The 18,338-nt window shown below is 39.0% G+C and overlaps 1 protein-coding gene across 6 annotated transcripts in view; it reads right to left on the reverse strand.

The window, feature by feature from the left end:
- PELI2 (pellino E3 ubiquitin protein ligase family member 2) overlaps positions 1–18,338 on the reverse strand; it is an 82,213-nt gene that overhangs the window by 16,042 nt on the left and 47,833 nt on the right. For all 6 annotated transcript variants that reach the window (XR_008577400.1, XR_008577399.1, XR_008577397.1 and 3 more), the window contains exon 3: positions 1,029–1,130. Coding sequence is in view for 2 of the 6 variants with exons in the window: in XM_054827830.1 (XP_054683805.1) it covers positions 1,029–1,130 (102 nt within the window). In the remaining 4 variants the exon portion in view is untranslated. The remainder of the gene's footprint in view (positions 1–1,028; positions 1,131–18,338) is intronic.

Consider the following 18,338-nt stretch of genomic DNA (forward strand, 5'->3'; position numbering starts at 1 on the left):
TAGTTAACATAGAAAAACCTATTTCAGTTCACTCTAGCTGTGTGATCCTTTTCTAACTACCTATTCATGCAGCACCACAGGAACATGACTGGTTTTTATCAATCTCTATTTGGACCTAATTGTTCCAAAGTCACACTAGTAAAAATTTTATATAGAACAAAAAACAGAAGCCACGTGAAGCAAACGCATTTTCATCTTGACAGAGCCACTTCCTCTTCTGTCAACAACACTCAATTGCTGACCCTTCTAAATATGAAAGACTGCATGAGGAGGGATAACAATTCATAAGAAGATGCTCTAATTACAGAGGTCACTGACAAGACAGACTTGATTAGACTTGATTGGAAAAGTTTGTGCGTGTGTGTTTTTCCCTGAGCTTGAGGTTTAAGTTTGTACAGAATTTCTGCTCTCTTATTATATATAAAAATAAGTATTGCACAAGAAAATAACTTAGGTTACCAGAATGCTAGATGATGCAGAAAAACACAAACGTATACACAGGAGAATGAGAACATGTTGGATAGAAGGTAGCTTAGAGAAACACAGCACAGTCCCCTACACCATTTGATATATCTACACACCCTTCAGGAAGTGGTTTTTTTATCATTCTACCACCACTCTGTCTCCTTTAGTGCACAGCTCACATATTTCCCCCTCTACCTTTGCTTTTACCTTCCTCCTTCCTCATCCCATGTCCTACTCCTATCCATTTCCTTTTTATTCCAGCTACTTGATTAACTGCAGGGTGGGGGGGTGTATTCTTGTGCTTATTCATGAATTCAAACAGAGCACACATTTCTTTCTAGTACTATTTGTACAGTCCTTGCAGAAAAAAACAGAGTACAGTATAAGCAGTAAGGATATTAATGGATGCTGGCACTGGTTTAAGAAGAGCAGACAATGCAAAATTTCAAGTGCTCCCATATTAATGCAACTAGGTTCAACCATGAAAATTCCACAGATCACAAAGAATACCCAGAAGAATATAATTGCTTTTAAAAAACAATGCATGTATTGCAGAGTCTTACCTGAAACATGTCTGTATCTTTATCATGAGTATACTCCACTACAACAGTCTGGTTTCTGGATAATGTGTAAGAGATACTGTGCTGACCTTTACAGCTGATCGCCTGTTGAATAAAAAAAAAGTCTATTATACACAGCTTCCACATAAATATTATAATCAAATTCATTTCACTATATAAACACCTTTACTACGATCAGGAAAAGCAGCGTATCGTAACATTGTATTACGAGGCTGGGTAAACACATACAATAGGATTTTTTGTTTCATTTTTAATGGAAAACCCCAAGCTGCACTTGTTTGTTTCCAGTTCGGAGCTACCCAGTACCTACCATTTTCATAGTTTAGACTCCAAAGACATGGTTTTCTCTCTGAAATTATAGTAAGTTCCTAACCCTCACAGAACTTGTACCCCAGCAAAGACTTAGGGTTTAAGGTTCCTTGGTTTATTTGGGGTTTGGTTTTTGGTTTTTTGTTTGGGTTGGTTTTTTTTTTTTTTGGGGGGGGGGGGGTTGGTTGGTTTGTTTTTAAGCAAGTGAGCAATACAATTGATTTCCAGTTAAGAGTGCCAGGATTTCAGGGATATCATTGCAATTAAGTAGATTTCTAGTTATATCAAGAAGAGCCTCGCAATTTTAGGTAAATTGTGATCAGGAGCGAGCACTTTCACCCTGTTTTTCCTCATTAAAGGGTACTACTTACTTCCTGTCAAAGGAAACTGATCTCTATAGATGTGGCATCAAAGACTAAATAGTATTCAAAACAAGACTACAAGAGGACAACTGTTATTCTGCTGTATCTAAGACTGAATTCTTCATTTGTTAAGACTTCCCAGGTTTACATCTCTAGGTTGTCTCTTTCGAGAAGTCCAGTTATCTTTTTCCTAGCCCAGAAACTACTTCAGAAAACAGAACAGACATCACCCCAACACAGAGGTGGTCCAAACTCGGAAATAAACAGTGCGAACCAGTTTTCCTTGATAAATGAATACACAGCACAGTTGTGACAGCAGAGAGCTGTAAGAAGGGGTACTGCGATCCTTTCAGAACCTCCAAGACTCGGCATACAAAAAAATCTTTGTGGCACTGATGATCATTTCTCAAGCTTAAAGATTAACACTCACTTCAAATGATTAAGCGATGTCAAAGTGTAATTGCACTAAAATGTATGTAAATATAAGGTCCATATAACTGCACACGATTATGAAAGGTAATGACCGTTACTGCTCAGAAAACACTTTGCAGACACTTAAGTATTGAATTAATAGGTTAATTAAAGCTTTCTTCAGTTTTCTGCTACAGGGGGTAATTTTCTAGAAGAGGTTCCTTCACTAGCTCCATTCTCTGATGCTGCTCTTCACCTACAAAATTCACAGATAGAGATGATTAAACTAAGCAGCTAAATATATTCTCCTCATCTGTCTGTCATCTCTCACAAAAGTCTAAATGATCCCAAAGCTACAGATCAATTATTAAACAAATCATTAAAAGTCTTACTAATGTTGGAGGTACTAAAAACACCTACGTGCATACTAAAAACCTACTAAGGATTAGCAAAAATATTTGACATAGAATTACTGAAACAACATACAAAATTATTTTTTTTGTAAACTGCGTGCATTTACAGCAACAGATTAGAGATTAGATTTACAACATGCCTCTTGCTGAAAGCTCTTAGCAGCTCTGACACCTGCTAAAGTTTTAGGCTTAGGTGATAATACCTGGAGGCGAAGGAGTGGGCAAGATGACCTTTCCCTGTCCCTTCCAGTACTTTTTTTCCTGCAATGAAGCTTTTAACAAAACTTCAAGTCATAAAGTCCAGTTTCCCTGATTTTGTTCCAACAGTTCTAACAACAGCTGAAAAGTGAGGTAAGCATAAATCAGCTGTACGCAGATTCTAAATTTCCCAGTTTAAATTTATAGTGTTTTGTAATAACCATTACACAGGCACACAGTATGTTGCGAGAACAAATAGCATCTCAAGATGCAATTCAAATGAAGTCACTAACACTTTGTGACCTGCTAGGACACTGAACTGTAGGTCTGAAGCATGTATCATGAGCTTTTGCTCTATGCGTGTTTGACCGCTAACAAGGGGATCTCGAGTCCTGAGCAGTCTCAGATGTGCCGAGAATACAAGTGAAACAAAGTGATGTACAGGAGACCCTTACACCTTGCATTTTGAACACAATATGGCAATAATCAATTTATATTTATATCATCAGATATCATCATTTCAAACATCAGAAAGTAGCAGCTTTCACACACAAAATTTTCCTTCATTTCCACAAAACTGTGTTGCAGCTGAGGATACAATGGAGGACAGGCTCATCAGCAACTGTTAACGTGATGGTCCTGGCTTTAGGTGTGCAGCATGGACCACCAGCAACCAGGTAAAATTCCCAGGCACAGATGTGTGCCCTAAGCTTATGCTATTGTCAAACAAGATACTGGATCAAATGGAAGCTTTGTTGAGACCCAAAACTGAAAGTTTTACAGTCTGATGTAAAAACCAAGGAGGAGGGAAAGGCAAGAACTTCCAGAATTACTTAGTAAGGTCATGTCCTACACCTACAGAATTAGGGCTTAGGTATGTTAATAATTCCCATTAGGTTGACCAGGGTCAGTATCTCCTCTGAAATACCAGAGTAGGACATAACCTTTTTCTTTTCTGTGTGTTCCTTTCCCCTCCCAACTTTTCTTCCTCATATTATTTCCCTTCCTCTTTGTTTTCCAGTTTTTAAATCCACTTCTTTTCAGTGTGAAATGCTTTGTTTCATTTTCTGAAATTGTGTAATCATTTTTTCAAAAAGCTAAGAACATTATGAGAAATGTTTCAGCTTGTGTGCTTTCACAGACTGGTCAGCACCAACAGTTGCTCCAATTCAGACATTTTACAGGCATATTAACTGCTGGTCTCAAAGCAATCAGACACTTCCAAGTTTAAAAAAAAAAGTAACAGTATTTCAGGAACTACACAAAACCATGAACTATTCACAATGGCTATGACAAGTGAAAGGTAAATATCTTAATAAACCTGTATTGAAGTAGAATGCAGCCACAGGCAAAATCATGAAGGATTTTGACAGCTTGAGGAACTACAGAACCACACTACTATAAGTCCCAAAAAAGTCGGGAGACTGATTGCCCCAACCCCTTTAAAAGTGGTTTGTAGCAACCAAAATAGTGAGGTTGCCTTTTTACTGCTTTTAGCATTCAAATTTCTAGACTTTTTTTCTGCCAGTAGGATTTCCCCCCTAAAAAACAACCTTGATGCTGTCACATAATTGCACTACTGCGAAGTTGTGAGAAAAGCCCTGATTCTCACGAGCCATACAGCAGCATCACAAGTTCTAGCAGATGATGTCAGAGTTTCAGGCTGGACATCATCATGTCCACCTTCCAGGCCAGAACTAAAACACAAAAGAACAAAAACCAGGCACTAAACCTTACCTCCATCTCTTCACCTCCACCCCAGTGCTGCCAAGATCAACCAGAGCAATAATGCATATTTTCAAAGCTTGTACTCAAACTTTTGAGTGTGTGGGCCAACATCACCTTAATTTGAGAGCAGTTCTCTCATAGCTTTTCGGCTATTAAAAGTTTAATGAAAATCAGCAATTGACCATAGGAGGAAAAACCCACCTAAAATTAGTTCCCAACAGAAACAAGTGCTGGAAAAATCTTGCTAACATATATAGCCTGAGCCTGCCAAACAAATCAGAAACATGTGGCTCCAGACTGGCCATAGCATATGCCATCTCTTGTCCAGCAGGAATACTGGTGGAGAGATACAGGCTAGATTAATTCAGCCACCTACACACCAGTTTGTTTTATATCGTTAACTGTCTCAAGCTGCTAAATTCAAGTAATTCCCTTTGGAGGAAACAGATAGCAAAGTGGAGACTAATTGACAAAAACCCTGTGGAGGAAAAGAGGGAACAAATAACAGCAACAGGAGATTTTTCTAGAATAATTCCACTGCTAGTGACTCTACGTCCATACTGGTGCTGAGGGACTTTAAAAAGTTCAAATGAAAGCAACAAGGGAAACCTGAGGTGCCATATTCCACTTGGCATGAAGGGACAGATTTCCCCAGCGTCTTTCCAAGACAGAGCTCATGTTTGCACAGTAATCCATCTATCTCCATAGAGCTTACAAGTTGGAGGACGGCGTGCAGCAGCTCCAAGCCTCACTATTTTGAGCCAGTTCACCATAACAGGAAGGCTCCTCTCCTCCCCATCACTCAAAGTAAGCCCCACAGCTACCCCCACTGCCTTGAGATTTGTGCTCCAGTGATTTAGGATCATCAAAACTGCCATGGGTTATTAAAGACCGAAAAGGAGCTGCATCTGAGAAGGCCCACTATCTCACTCCCACGCTAACTTGGCCTAAGCAATTTATTATTTTTAAACTTTGCTAGTAGCTCAAGTTTTCGGTTATATCCTTCCTGCTGGCTGGAATTACACTTGGCTGTGGTTTTTCTCCTGCCTCCTTACACACACTTTTCATTCTTGCTCCTTTCTCTCCGTTTTGAGAACAAAACCTCGTTCCAGCACTCTGCGCTCACAATCAAAGCAGCAGCTAAAGGCTATGGCTTACAAATCTGTCAGGTCTCAGAGGAGCTAAGATCAAACAGAGACTGCTTTCCCAGCAGCAACACTACAACTCAGGCAGCCCCGGGAACATCCCAGCCCACCTGAGTTCTTTGCTCACCACTCATTCCTCTGGAAAGGTAGCTGCTATCAGTTTTACCACCATTTCGAGAAGTGAGAAAGTAGAATTCCCTCACCCCACATATAAAACCACCTTGCAGGTAAAGGGAATAAAAAAAAATTTAAAAAAACAGTATTTCTTAGCACTCTGCTTTTTTTAGCAGAGATACAGAAAAAAGGGAGGGAACACAAAACAAAAAAAAAAAGTCTTCAGCGGATTGGACATAGGCCCAAGTGACTGGCAGCGATGCACACCACATTTGCAAACACACAGCATTACTCAGGAGCACACACTGCACTGACACCACTCCACTGCGAGTGCCACCGCTCCGAGCCAGAGAGCATAAGTGGCCACTGCCCTGGAAATGAGCAGAAAGGTCAGTACATCTGAAAAACTTTAACCGTTTCCTGCTGCACAATGACAGATTAGTGTCAAACACATCTCCAGAAATGCCTTTATCGACCGGCAAGCCACAAGGAGGCAACACGGCAGCAGACCAACCCTTCTGCAAGAGCACACAAAAAGCCTGTAAAATAATCTGACCTCAGATGGAATTCTTTTTCAAGACAGTAACTATACCCGTGTTTGGATTTATCCAAGTGCAAGAAGAAAACCTGCATTTTCCTTGCACTCCTTTTTTATGGGCTGTTCTTTGTGAGCTCTAAAAGTTCCTTCTTTGCACATTGTGATGACCTAGTGAATATTCTTAAAGTTTGTCTTCTGTAATAAGCATGCCATTGTTTTGACCAACAACAGATGTTATGGAGTATACAGAGCATACAGGATCAAACCTGAAGAAAGGCTTGCAAAGTACACACGTTATTTCCTCCCCCGCAATTATACTAATTGTTTTAGTACGAGATTCTACATTTAGCTACTACATAGGCTTTGTATCTACCCTCGGACAAACGTTCCCTATCTAGGAGCATCTTCTGGTGCACCGCAGCTCTCTCCCGCACACTGACACTGATAAAGTTGCTCATTTCTCTTAAGTCATCTTCAGACCAAGAGTTCAAGAACAGGTCAGGAGCTCGCAGCATGACTACATTAACTTAACGCTATTACGTCAAACCTGTATAAAGGGTGTGTCAATGAACTAGAGAAGCAGATCCCAAAATTCTCACAGACTGCCGCTTACAAGGCTTGCGGGGAGCAGATCTATCCACTTCTAGAAATGGAGATTTTGCCACTTTCTTCTAGACTGCAAACAATGTTTCCAAGAAAAAAAGTGCTCTGCATTTGGAAATTTAAACTTCACAGTTCACTTGTGCCTAGCTAGCTCCCCAAAGATCATGAGGGACTTGGTGTTATTATGGTTACCAACTCTTCTGCACTATAGCAGAAGCGAAGGCTAAAATCCATTAAGAAAAGAGGCAGATGTCTCACAGGAAGGGCTGCTGCATTAGAATAGGAGTTTTAGTTAATTAGGTTGGATTAGGACAATAAAATGATTTATGGGAACACTTTAGTTTTCTTTGTTGGTAGTCAAGCTGACCGACACCACACTGACGTGTTTAAAATTAATGACAGCAGTGCCTTCACGAGTTAAATACTTTCTTACTTGGCTGCTGGCCTTCAATTTCTTTTATAGAAAGAGAACACAAGCAACACTCAGGGACGTCAGACAAAAGACCTTGCAACTTAAGAAAAAAAGGAAGCTTTAGCTAGCAAGGAAGGAATCCGTTTAAAGTGAAGAACACATCACATTTCCACTGGATTTTTGGACAGACTGACTGCCAGAGCCAGCAGGCATTAGGCTACCGTAAGAAAATACACCAAAAGCCCATGATCATGACACACTGACATTTTGCCCGCCATCAGAAAAGTGTGTACTCTTAGGAAGTTTCCCAGCCCATTATAACAAACATCAATTTATATAACATTAACTAAAGACTGTTTGCAATTTTACTCTGTCTCAACTTAAACCCAACAGTAATTGACCAGAATTGCTGCTTCTTTAACACCAGATTTCAATAACACTGCAAATTTACACTGACCTCTGGCTACTGATACAGCTATTATATACAATTTTCCTTTAGCCTTTTGCAGAGAGAATAAGAGACATGATCACGGAAACTTTACAGACTTCATGTGCCTACAGGAGGGCCTGAAACGACTGTTCCAACCAGAATCACAGGCCCAGCTGTTGAACAAGTCTGCATCTGCTTCCTGCACAGCTCCATACAAGCCCATCCTTCAACCTTCTTCCTTCCTTTCTTTATAAAGAAGGATCTACATTAGAACCACAACAACATCTACGCACACATTTTTTTTTAAATACCAATGCTAAGACCTTGTCTGTCTCTAATATTTCAGCTGTCGATATTCTCTTGACAACTAAATGAGCGTTAGGAAAGGGTTAAAAAAAGACTAAGAGTCAGCAAATGCAGGTAAAGTAAAAGAATACATCAACATAAAGAAATTAATTAAATTTTGTACACAGCGTTTAGCATTTCTGACAAAAAAATTTAATACGTATACTGATGTTGCAACTGCCTAGAGGCAAATTATTTCTTTTACTTCAGTACATGGTAAACTGAATAGAGCAATGCTTGCCTTCTGAAAAACACCATTTAACTGTAAAAACATTACAAATTCCTTATTGGTTTCAGCTAGTTTTGTTCATTTGTTAAATGAACAGACTCGGGGAAAGTTAAAAATGCCCATGTAACAAGTAATTGGACAACAGATACTTGACATTTAAAGAAACAGTTTAAAACTCTATATGCGTGGAACTGTCTGCAATCCCAGTCATAATAGGCAAGTTGCTGCATGTAACTTGTGGACCATCTCTCTTCAATCCGCTGACTGCAAATCATCCCCCCCAAAAAACCTCATGGTACACAAGCTCAGTGCCTATGCAGAAACAATTTCAGCAATCTTGTTTATTTACACTTCAAGCTTTTATGGCTTTCAAAGCATTCACAAGTTTGTTCTGATGTACCCTTTCATGCTGAGCTTGGAGATTTGAGGGGGAGGGGGCAGAAGGGACAACACATTTGTCTCTTGCATACATCAAAGCCATCTGCTACAAGTGCACATGTGAGGTTGTGTGCTACTACTCAAGTGATTTACCATTTATCAACTCAATAGGCAGATGTTAAACGATTTTCTCCATTTGCTGAATTTGTGTTGGTGTGCAGTTTTAGATAACCAGCCAATACAGTATACACTGCCCTTTCTCCAGAACAGGCATCAAACTAAGCCATTCTCATAATTCTCTTTTTTAGATACTGCAACAAGTAAGGAGGCAACAACCTAAAAGTATTTCTAGATAAGCTCCTGTAAAGCTAGGTAGGCATTGACAGACTGCACACTGTTATTCCAGGGAATAATGCAGACTAGGCTGCTCCTCAGACAAAAGCGAGTATTCAGAACGCATAGTGGGTGTTGACTAAATTGCACAGATTTAAGTTAGCTGGCCAAAACCATCATTGCAGCCACTTACTAGACCCAAGTCCTACCTCATACCTCGGACTCCTGACCAGCTCTGATGAAGCAACCCAAGTTGTTCCATTTAATAATTTGAAGTATTAAAAGCAGCTTGAAATAGGTGCCAGTTTACACTAGCAGGCACACTATATGATACAGCGGCTCAGGAATTGTTTTGTAAATCAAACACTTTTGGTTGTTGTGAATCACCACTTTACCTAACCAACCAGTGAATCATTTTCCTCCCAATCTCACCTTTAGCTTTTCTAACCCTTAACACCTTTCTTTTCCCCTTCCATTTTCTTCCATCTGTGTTCAGTAACATTATATTGTAAGTGATCTTTCATCCATCTCTGAAATAGTCTGCAGTTTTCCTCCTTTAGTCAGCTTGCTAAATTTCCTCCCCCAAACAGACTAGAGCTAGAGACAGCTCAGAGGCAGAACACAAACCTGCAGCAGTGTCAGATACATCAACTACTCATAGCCTAAGTCATTTACCCCAAACTCCAGAATGCTCCTCTGGGCAAATTACTGCCTGCACAGTGCTGCTATACTTTCTATCACAACTGCTCTGGAGTTGCCTGCTGTAGTCGTGTGTTGAGGACACATTTCACCTGCTATGGAAACCCAGAAGATGTATATATTTATCACTGTCCTGTACTGAGTTTCATCTACTTGATATGTGACCTTAACAGGTTTTTGAACAATTGTTTCAGACTGTCAGTACGTGCACTAATTCCTAATTCCCCTCATTCATATATTGGCAGCCAATGATAATTTATTCATACTTAAAAAAAAAAGTCGTACTACAACTTTTCATTTACTCCACCAAGTCTTCTCTTTTCATTATCTCAACTGATCACTACAGAGAATATAGAGATCCACCCACCGTATTACACATTATGTTTCCATGTACCTGCCAATATAGATTACAATTGAACAATTAAGGTACTTTTTGGAAGACACATCTGTTCCCATTTCAGCTTCAACCCACTACACAGTCATCTCACTACCTAAAAGAAAAATGCATATGGGCATGAATTCACAAAGTGGTTTTGCAGAGTATTTTATTGCTATTTGTGAAAAGGAAGCAAAACAGTCCAGAAAAGTAGGACCAAAAAATTGAACATATTCCACCCAGGATACTGCTTTGGAACAAGACCTCTTGCAATATACTGAGCATTCAAGGTCCTCTATCTGCAAACAGGGAAGAAAGTAAGAGAGAAGCAGCTGAGCTCTGCTGAGAGCTACTGTTCCTGGTCTTGCTGCTAGGACTTTGGTAGTACTAAAGCTTACTACCTTTGTATAATGGAACTCATTCTCCTCATCTCCACTGTAAAGAAGTCTAAGAAACCTTCTTGTTTAAAAGAGAAGCTGAAGAGACTAGCAGTCTAGTACAAGAGACTCTGCACAACAGAGTTTGTCTACAGGCACTTTAGGGAGAAAGCGACTAAATAGTTGACTGGAAAAAAGCCTGCTACACCAAGAGCTGTGTTGAATATGACGTTAACTATACTAAGATCACATACTGAAGACCAGTAAGACCTTCCCTGATGTGTGACCTTCTGAAAGCAAAATTTCTGACCCCAAAACTCCTGGCATTAGTTCACTAAGGGTAGGATTTCTTCTGGAAGCCTACAAGCCTATACATTTAAACATAAAGGCACAAACATGATTTTGCCACTGCAGCTGGAGCACATCCCCCAAAACTCTTGATACACCCACAAAAATATCAGTAATTAGAGAAGGATGCCACAGTGTTTGTAGCTGACATTCTGGTGCCAACAGTCTACAATTCATTTATATACATCAGGAACAAAAGCAGCAGATGCCTGGCTACACTTCCTTATTTGGATATGCCAAGCACACAAAATAGCCACAAATTAGAATCCTTAACTAAAAGCCAGACAAAAAATACAGTGATAAAGTCCCCTCAAGGGCTTCCATCAATACATAGACTGAAAGATTTGTACACTCGGCGCATCAGCAGTGAATGCTTCTGTGAATCAAAGCACCCATGAGCACCAATCTAAGCCTGCCTGCCAAAGGAGAGCACATAATAACAAGATGAGAAGCTGCATATCATTCTGTACCTTCCAGAAACCATAAATTCAATCTGACACAAATCAATTTTACATTAAGACAGCCAAAGACTCTCCAGACAGTTACCTTAACAGACCTGTTAAGCAGTTGTACAAAAATCTCTCAAGAGGAAAGAAAAAGTGAACTTGCTCTTGCCAAAAAGGCATTTAATGCTTATAGAAAGCAGTTAGATTTTATAAAGCCTAACAAGGGACAGAAGCTGCTTTCTAGACTTCACACTATAGCTAGAATATTGTCCTGATAGAAAGCACCCTTCAACAGAACAAGCCCAAAAGCAATTGGATTTTTTTCTATTGGTCTGAGATTCCTACAAAAATTGCAACGAGTCATCGCAACAAACTGGACTTTGAAGCATTTTCCTTCATGGAGGCTACCAACAATTCCTGCAGAAAAACACTACTGAGAGTAGCTCTCTGGAAAAGCAAGTTAAGCCCACCTTTGAAACAGAGCATCCTTACTGCAAGACATTCTGGGGGCAGAAGGCACAGATAGGTACATCTGTAGTATCTGTCTCCTGTAGGTTTGACCAGCAGGCTCTCGGTGTGCTAATACTCAAGTAGAAGAAACAGTGTGCAAGTTAATAGCATGCATCTCATGTAGGAAATGATCACTTCTGATTTTTTCAAGTCCTGTGAGCCTACAGTAAACAAAAATATTTCTAATCTTTGCAGTTATCATTTATATATACCATCAAGCATCCTCCTGTGTAAAGTTCAGAACTTACATTCCTTATACATAAATTAGTATATTTAAAAATACACGCACACTTTGAACTCTGTTTCACTGAGCTACTTAAGCAATTTAAGTCAACAAGTAACACACTAAACAGCAGTCAAAATGCAATCCTGATTTATGCTGCTGCACAGGAGTTGAAAAATCAGCTTGCTAACAAGTGGGAAGCAAGGAGCTTTCTTCACTATATGTGCAGTTGCCAAGCTCATTTCCAAACATAACTGACTGTAAGCCCCTTCAGTGCTGTCACTGAATCTGTACAGAACTGAAAACAGGTCTGGCCCTGATTCCCAGATTTGTTTGGTTGGGTTTTGGTTTGGGGTTTTTTTGGTTTGGGTTTTTTTTCTTGGGGGGGGGGGGGGTGGGGGTGGTGGTGGGGGGTGGTGGTGTTGAGTTATCCAGGGGAAAAAAGACAGACCATTTCTTCATGCAGGAGAGGGCATGGCTCTGGGAGTACGCAGTAACTAGCACTGCCTCTCCATCTGGCAAATTGAGGAGCAGAGTCAGAAAGCAACGAGTACATATCCCATTCTCAGTCACTCACCTGAACTATGACAAAGGGTGAACAACTAAATGCAGGATTCGTTTATCAGAATGTTTTGTCCCTGGCTGTCTGTCACTCCAAAAATTTTACAGTCCAAGCTAACAGCTAGGTTCACAAAATACATTCAATACTAGTACAGGGAGGTTCAACTGAAAGCCAGGTATTTAACTTCAGCATCTTTGTCTATTTACTAACTTCAGTGTGAAATACCAGATTGGGGAAAATTTCAATATTAACAGCACACTACAGAGTAAAGCAAATACAAAAGAACTGTCTGAGAGCACTTAAGCCAAAACATGGGTCATGTCCACCACTAAATAGCTTTGATAGCACGAGTGGAGCCATATAGAACTTTTACATGCCAGCCCAACAGTCACTGCCGTAACATGCCCCTGTCGTCCCCCCCCGAGCAGATCATTTAGTTAAATTTCAAAACCCAGGGAGTGAAAGGGTGAGCACAGGGCAATTAACACCCAGGAAAATTCAAGCCTGTAGACAGACATTGGACAGAGTAGCCACATCTGTTTCACTTCTATCAGATAAAGACAACCACAGCCCATTACTATTCTGAGTTGGCAGCAAAATCCCTCCCCTCTATAGCTTTGGAATGGAATAAATTTAGATTACTCTAGATTGTACTGAAGGAAATTCTGCAGCACAATTCCCAGTGTTCAGAGAAAGTAATTAGAGGATTAGTCGCTTCTATTGGTCTCAGTTCCTGTTATTTTCATTGTGTTCTCAAATTCAAATCTTCTGTCATTTTTTCACTAAGATTGATTCAGACAGAGGGGAGGAAGGAAAATTTATGTCCCTAAAATTTAAATCTATCATGCCAGCTTAAAAATTCAAGCCACAAAGGTTTTAACACTTATAATACTGGAATTTGGTTTTAGCAGGCTGTGCTAGTTGCACTCATATCCAGAAGTTACCACTTATCTCTTCTGCACTTTATTAAAATTTAAAGCAAGCTTTACAGGCAACTTGCTTTATATTCATATGTAATATTAGATAAAAGTACAGCTCATCAGAAGCCATGCACTTCATACATCATGATTTTACCACTGATATGACCCATTTCCCTCCCACAAACACACATACAGGCTCTCTCAGAAATAAGCAAGGCAGAAGTCTGTCATGTATTAACATTTTTTTCTGTATGTACCTTTTGTAATAAGGCCCAAGTTATCTGAACATATTGTCAAAAAGACTTTTTTTTATTTTTCAAAAGGTACAGCACGAGACCAGAGCTGCAGTAGCAAAATTATGGTATATGTCACTATTTCTATGAAAAATAGAGACTAGTACCCGGTGATGTATGGGATTTGGGGTTTTTTATTGAATGAAATAAATGCTGAGAAACAATATCAAACAATGACACAATGCACTTAGCAGGCCTGCAACGTAAATAAGGCATAGTTTTCATTTAGGCTACAGCATACCAAGTGCTTCTGAGGGTAAAGCAGCCTACATTTATGTGGAGAATATAGGCGGCTTATGAAATTACATACAGCAAAAAGCACTTCAAGTACCTTTTCTTTTCCCCCAGCATGCCTGGGTACAAGTTCTTTACATAAAAATTAATCATGTTTCCCAGTATTAGCTGATTTAAATCACGTTTTTAATTTGGTGTCTTAAACTACTTGATTTCTTAAATCTATGTTTAAACCAGGTTTTAACAAGTTGGAAAATCTTCACTGTGTTGAACTCTTCTGATAGAGCTTTGAATCTCGGTCTTGTGATATTTAAGAGTGTGTAGCACCCGGTGCTATTAGGCTGCCCATAATTAAGATAAATGAGTTCAAGACTATTGTTTACACTTAAGAATTCATAAATTTACATATATGTTTTGAGGGTTTTAATAGTAGTATTTGACATGTTTCAAACCACCTCATCACCCACAATTTTACAAGTTTACAGAGAAATAGATAAAAAACCCCAAACACACACACAATATTTAATTTCTTAACCTCTTTTATACTGCAGCACAACACATATGCAGCATGAGGAGCCTCCAAGAGTCTCCTGTACACCGCCACACTGCGTTCAAGTTACACCTCTGTGAACTTCCAAAAGAGACTTTGCCTTAAGTTTGACATTTTTGACTGCTGGCAAGACATTCCTTGTTTTCCCTTGCAGGCAGCACATGAGCTGGAGATTGCCAGTTGAAGAGCGTTGGTACAGACACCTACACATTCTGCATACAGCTGAAGAGATTACTGCTTACTCACTCTTTGCAGCCCATGACCACAATTGTTGCCAATGGAACAGCTTGTGCAGAAGTTCCTGAACCTGTCTGGATCCGTGAGCCGAGCTAGCCGCTACCCACCGTTTAATGCATTTTTGACAAACTAAGCAGTTTGAAGGACAACCTCTTTCATCCACACAACTGAGTTTGAAGCTTAGTTTGTTGACTATTCACATTACACGGGTTTTTAAGCTTATTTGGCACATGAAATAAATACATACTAACTGCTGTGTATTACAGACCAACATGCATGAAAGTTTGAGCTTTGATAACTGCAGCATAAAAATTATGCTGCAGATAAGAACGAAAGATTCCCTTCTGCAAGTCCTCTGCCAAAAAGCCCCATTACCACTTTCCAGAGAGCTGCCACATAAAAGCATTCCTGGAATCGTCTAAATCATTTGCACTGTCCCTTTCTTCTGCACCCACCTTCACCTCCAGACTTATCTGCCCTTTATGTTCTTTTGACCAAATATCTAATGACTGTTGTTGCATGATTTGCAATATATATATATATATCACATTATATATATAGTATATAATTAAAAACATTGAAATCACATGGCTTTGGGTCAAATGTTAGCCAAATTCCAGTACACTTGGAATATCTGGATGGTATCCAAAGGAATCGTCAGGACACTGAATGTGCAAATGGCAAGTGAAGTCATCTACACATGAGAGAATTAGGAACCAGCTACAGTAACTCCTTGGAGCCAACGCTATCTACAAATAAATGATCAGATTATCTAACATAGGCAGCAGTAGAAAAATCATTAATAGGCTTTTTAAAAAAAAAAATAAACCAAACAGCAGTGAACATGACGATGAAGTCGCAAGAACTGATCAGCCAACACTCTGCTGAGCTAAAAAAAGTAATTTAAGCATAGTTACTGTGGGAATCTGCAGTGAAACCAACTGATTCTTTCATAAAGTATAAACTGTAAAGCTACAAAAACCAGCAGGAAGCCTAATTAATGACAACAGATGAAAATGGCAATCCAGATCAAATGTCAGATAAAAAAATAATTAAGAACTTGCATATTTTAGAGCAAATAAATGGAAATCAAGAAAAAAATAATCTCTTCAAAGTCAGTATAACTGAAGAATGTATTCAAATACACATTTAATATAATTATAACTGAAAAAAGCTTATCAGTTTTCTTAACAACCACCCAAGAAGCTAGTACAGGTTCACTGATCCTTAAAAACAAGAACTAAATAACATAGTATTGTTGGAGAAACGCAGACCACACAGAGTGCAATGCCAACACAAAAATTCTTTTTATGTACAGACTGTACACAAATAGTTAGCGTTACTTCAAGAATTACTTTCAGAAGACTGTAGCAGAACCCCTATTCAGTTCTTCTATAAACATGTAAAGAAGGGTTTGAGTCTCTCTCAGTAACTGAATGCGCTCCCCACCTGCAACATGACGACTTTGAACAACATACTCTCTCGGCATGTCCTGTCCTATCGAAACATTAATTTTTGCATTTACTCTCCCATGCTTTATTAAATCTCTGGGATAATGGCATTTATTCATTAACAGAAAGCCTAGTGAGGTAATATGTAGAGAACATTTCACAACTAAAAGAGGGTTTTTTAGCTACATTAATCTATTCTGCTATATCAACCTCTATTATTATAGCTATTATATATAATGAGTAATTTAGAACAACTTTTATCAAAGTATCTCATTTTGGCCTTTCAGTTTCTGTACACAGCAACTGATCTAAATTATTTTCACTCAAGAGATTCACACTCTGATTGTTAAGTTAGGTCAGCGAGTATGGATAACACTGGGATTTAAAGTGATGGTGGAGGCTATAAATCAAAATTTATGGTTGATTATAAACCAGTTTACCTACAGTATCATTCCAAATTTACAATTCTGCAAATTAAATACAAACTTCAGTTTGAGGATTTTTTTGGTATTGGATTTTGGTATTGAACCTCCGTAAGCGTAGCAAGTAATCTCTAAAAATCCCTGCTTTGTTGAAGGTGGACAGCATCTGCTTTGTCTAATGAAGCACCAGAAACAAAAAGCCCTGACAGCTGAGAGGGTTTCTCTACATCCATGAAGACATGGGCTTTTACCTCCTTCACTCCAATATGCCGCCTCTGCAGACATAGCTGAAGCTACAAATCACCTATGGGCAATAAAGCTGGTATCTTCTTTTAACCTTCCAAGACTAATGCTTCCCAGCTTTTCTATCCACATTGTATACACAGATATTACTCAGTCTCTCTAAGCACTACCATTTTCTATACCTAAAAAATAGTCCCAATTTTAGCATTTACTCACAAACAGCCCTGATTTGTTTTTACAAGATCCATTACGCTCCACATCCAATTTCATTGCAAACAGTGACTACTATAACACACAAAAACATTTTGCATCATTCTTAAAACACTATAGTTACTGCGACACAACTTACCTGAGCCTCCACTCAGACTTTAAAGAAAACAGTAAACACCTGATTCAGAATAACCAAATAACTTTGTGCACTTAATATTAATTTCTCTGAAAGAGCACTTAAAGAAATGATAATTAAAATTTTTAAACTCTGAATTACTTAATCAGTTCAAATTTTCCCCATACCAGATGTCTTCCAATTTCATCCAGTTGTTCCCATACTGGTTTTTAAGTACACGGTGTTTGGCTAAGATCTTTCAATCTGCTCCATGCTAATTCAATTTCATCAAGATATTAAGTCATCTTTCTTACTGGCTTGCTCCAAGAGTTAACTATTCTCCTAAAAAGCTTCCCGTTTGAGTTGGTTTGGCTTCAGCTTCTACATCTCCTTATTGATTCTCCTGCTAGAACAGAATGCCTTTTAGTAACCCGTATTTTCATGGCCGCAGGATGCACACTAACAGAGCTCAATAGTCTTTGAAAAGCAAAACAGGCTGTTCTTCAAGGAGCTTCAGCTTTCCTGCAGCAGCAAGTTAAAATTGCTAGGCAGTTGCTGCAGTTCAGAAGGAAATTTGTGAGCCACTTTCTGCCATGGAAATGGCAGTTTCTTGAGTAGCTGTGGTGAGTAACTCGTAGAATAGCTAGTTTAAGCTGCCAGTTTTCATTTGATGCTATACAAGTCAGAGCCTCTCTATTCCCTCCTTCAAATCATTTTTGCTACTCCTGTTTGCATCCTCTCCAGTTTTTCCAAAATCCTTCTGAAAACTTGACAGCAGAACTGCACACAGTATTTCATTAAACAGCCTCATCAACATAGGCTGTACGATGCTACCATTCCCTTACTCCTACTACTTCCCTTTTCATCCAAGCCAAGAATTCTATTACTCCTTTTTACTGATCGTAGAAAACTCTGCTTTCCAAGATACAGTCCCTGATGCAATAGCTATAGAGCCTACTGAAACCCTCCAAATATTTAGCTGTATTAGTATTTTGGTTATAGTTGGATTACAGCTAACATGCCTTTTTTAAAAGCCCATATCACCAAGCCATCTAGACAACTCTATGCAGCCACCTTTATTTTATTTAACTTTTGACAGTTGAACTGATATGAATTTTGTCAAATGAA

Source organism: Grus americana, chromosome 5 (assembly GCF_028858705.1).
Source record: "Grus americana isolate bGruAme1 chromosome 5, bGruAme1.mat, whole genome shotgun sequence".
Lineage (NCBI taxonomy): Eukaryota > Metazoa > Chordata > Aves > Gruiformes > Gruidae > Grus > Grus americana.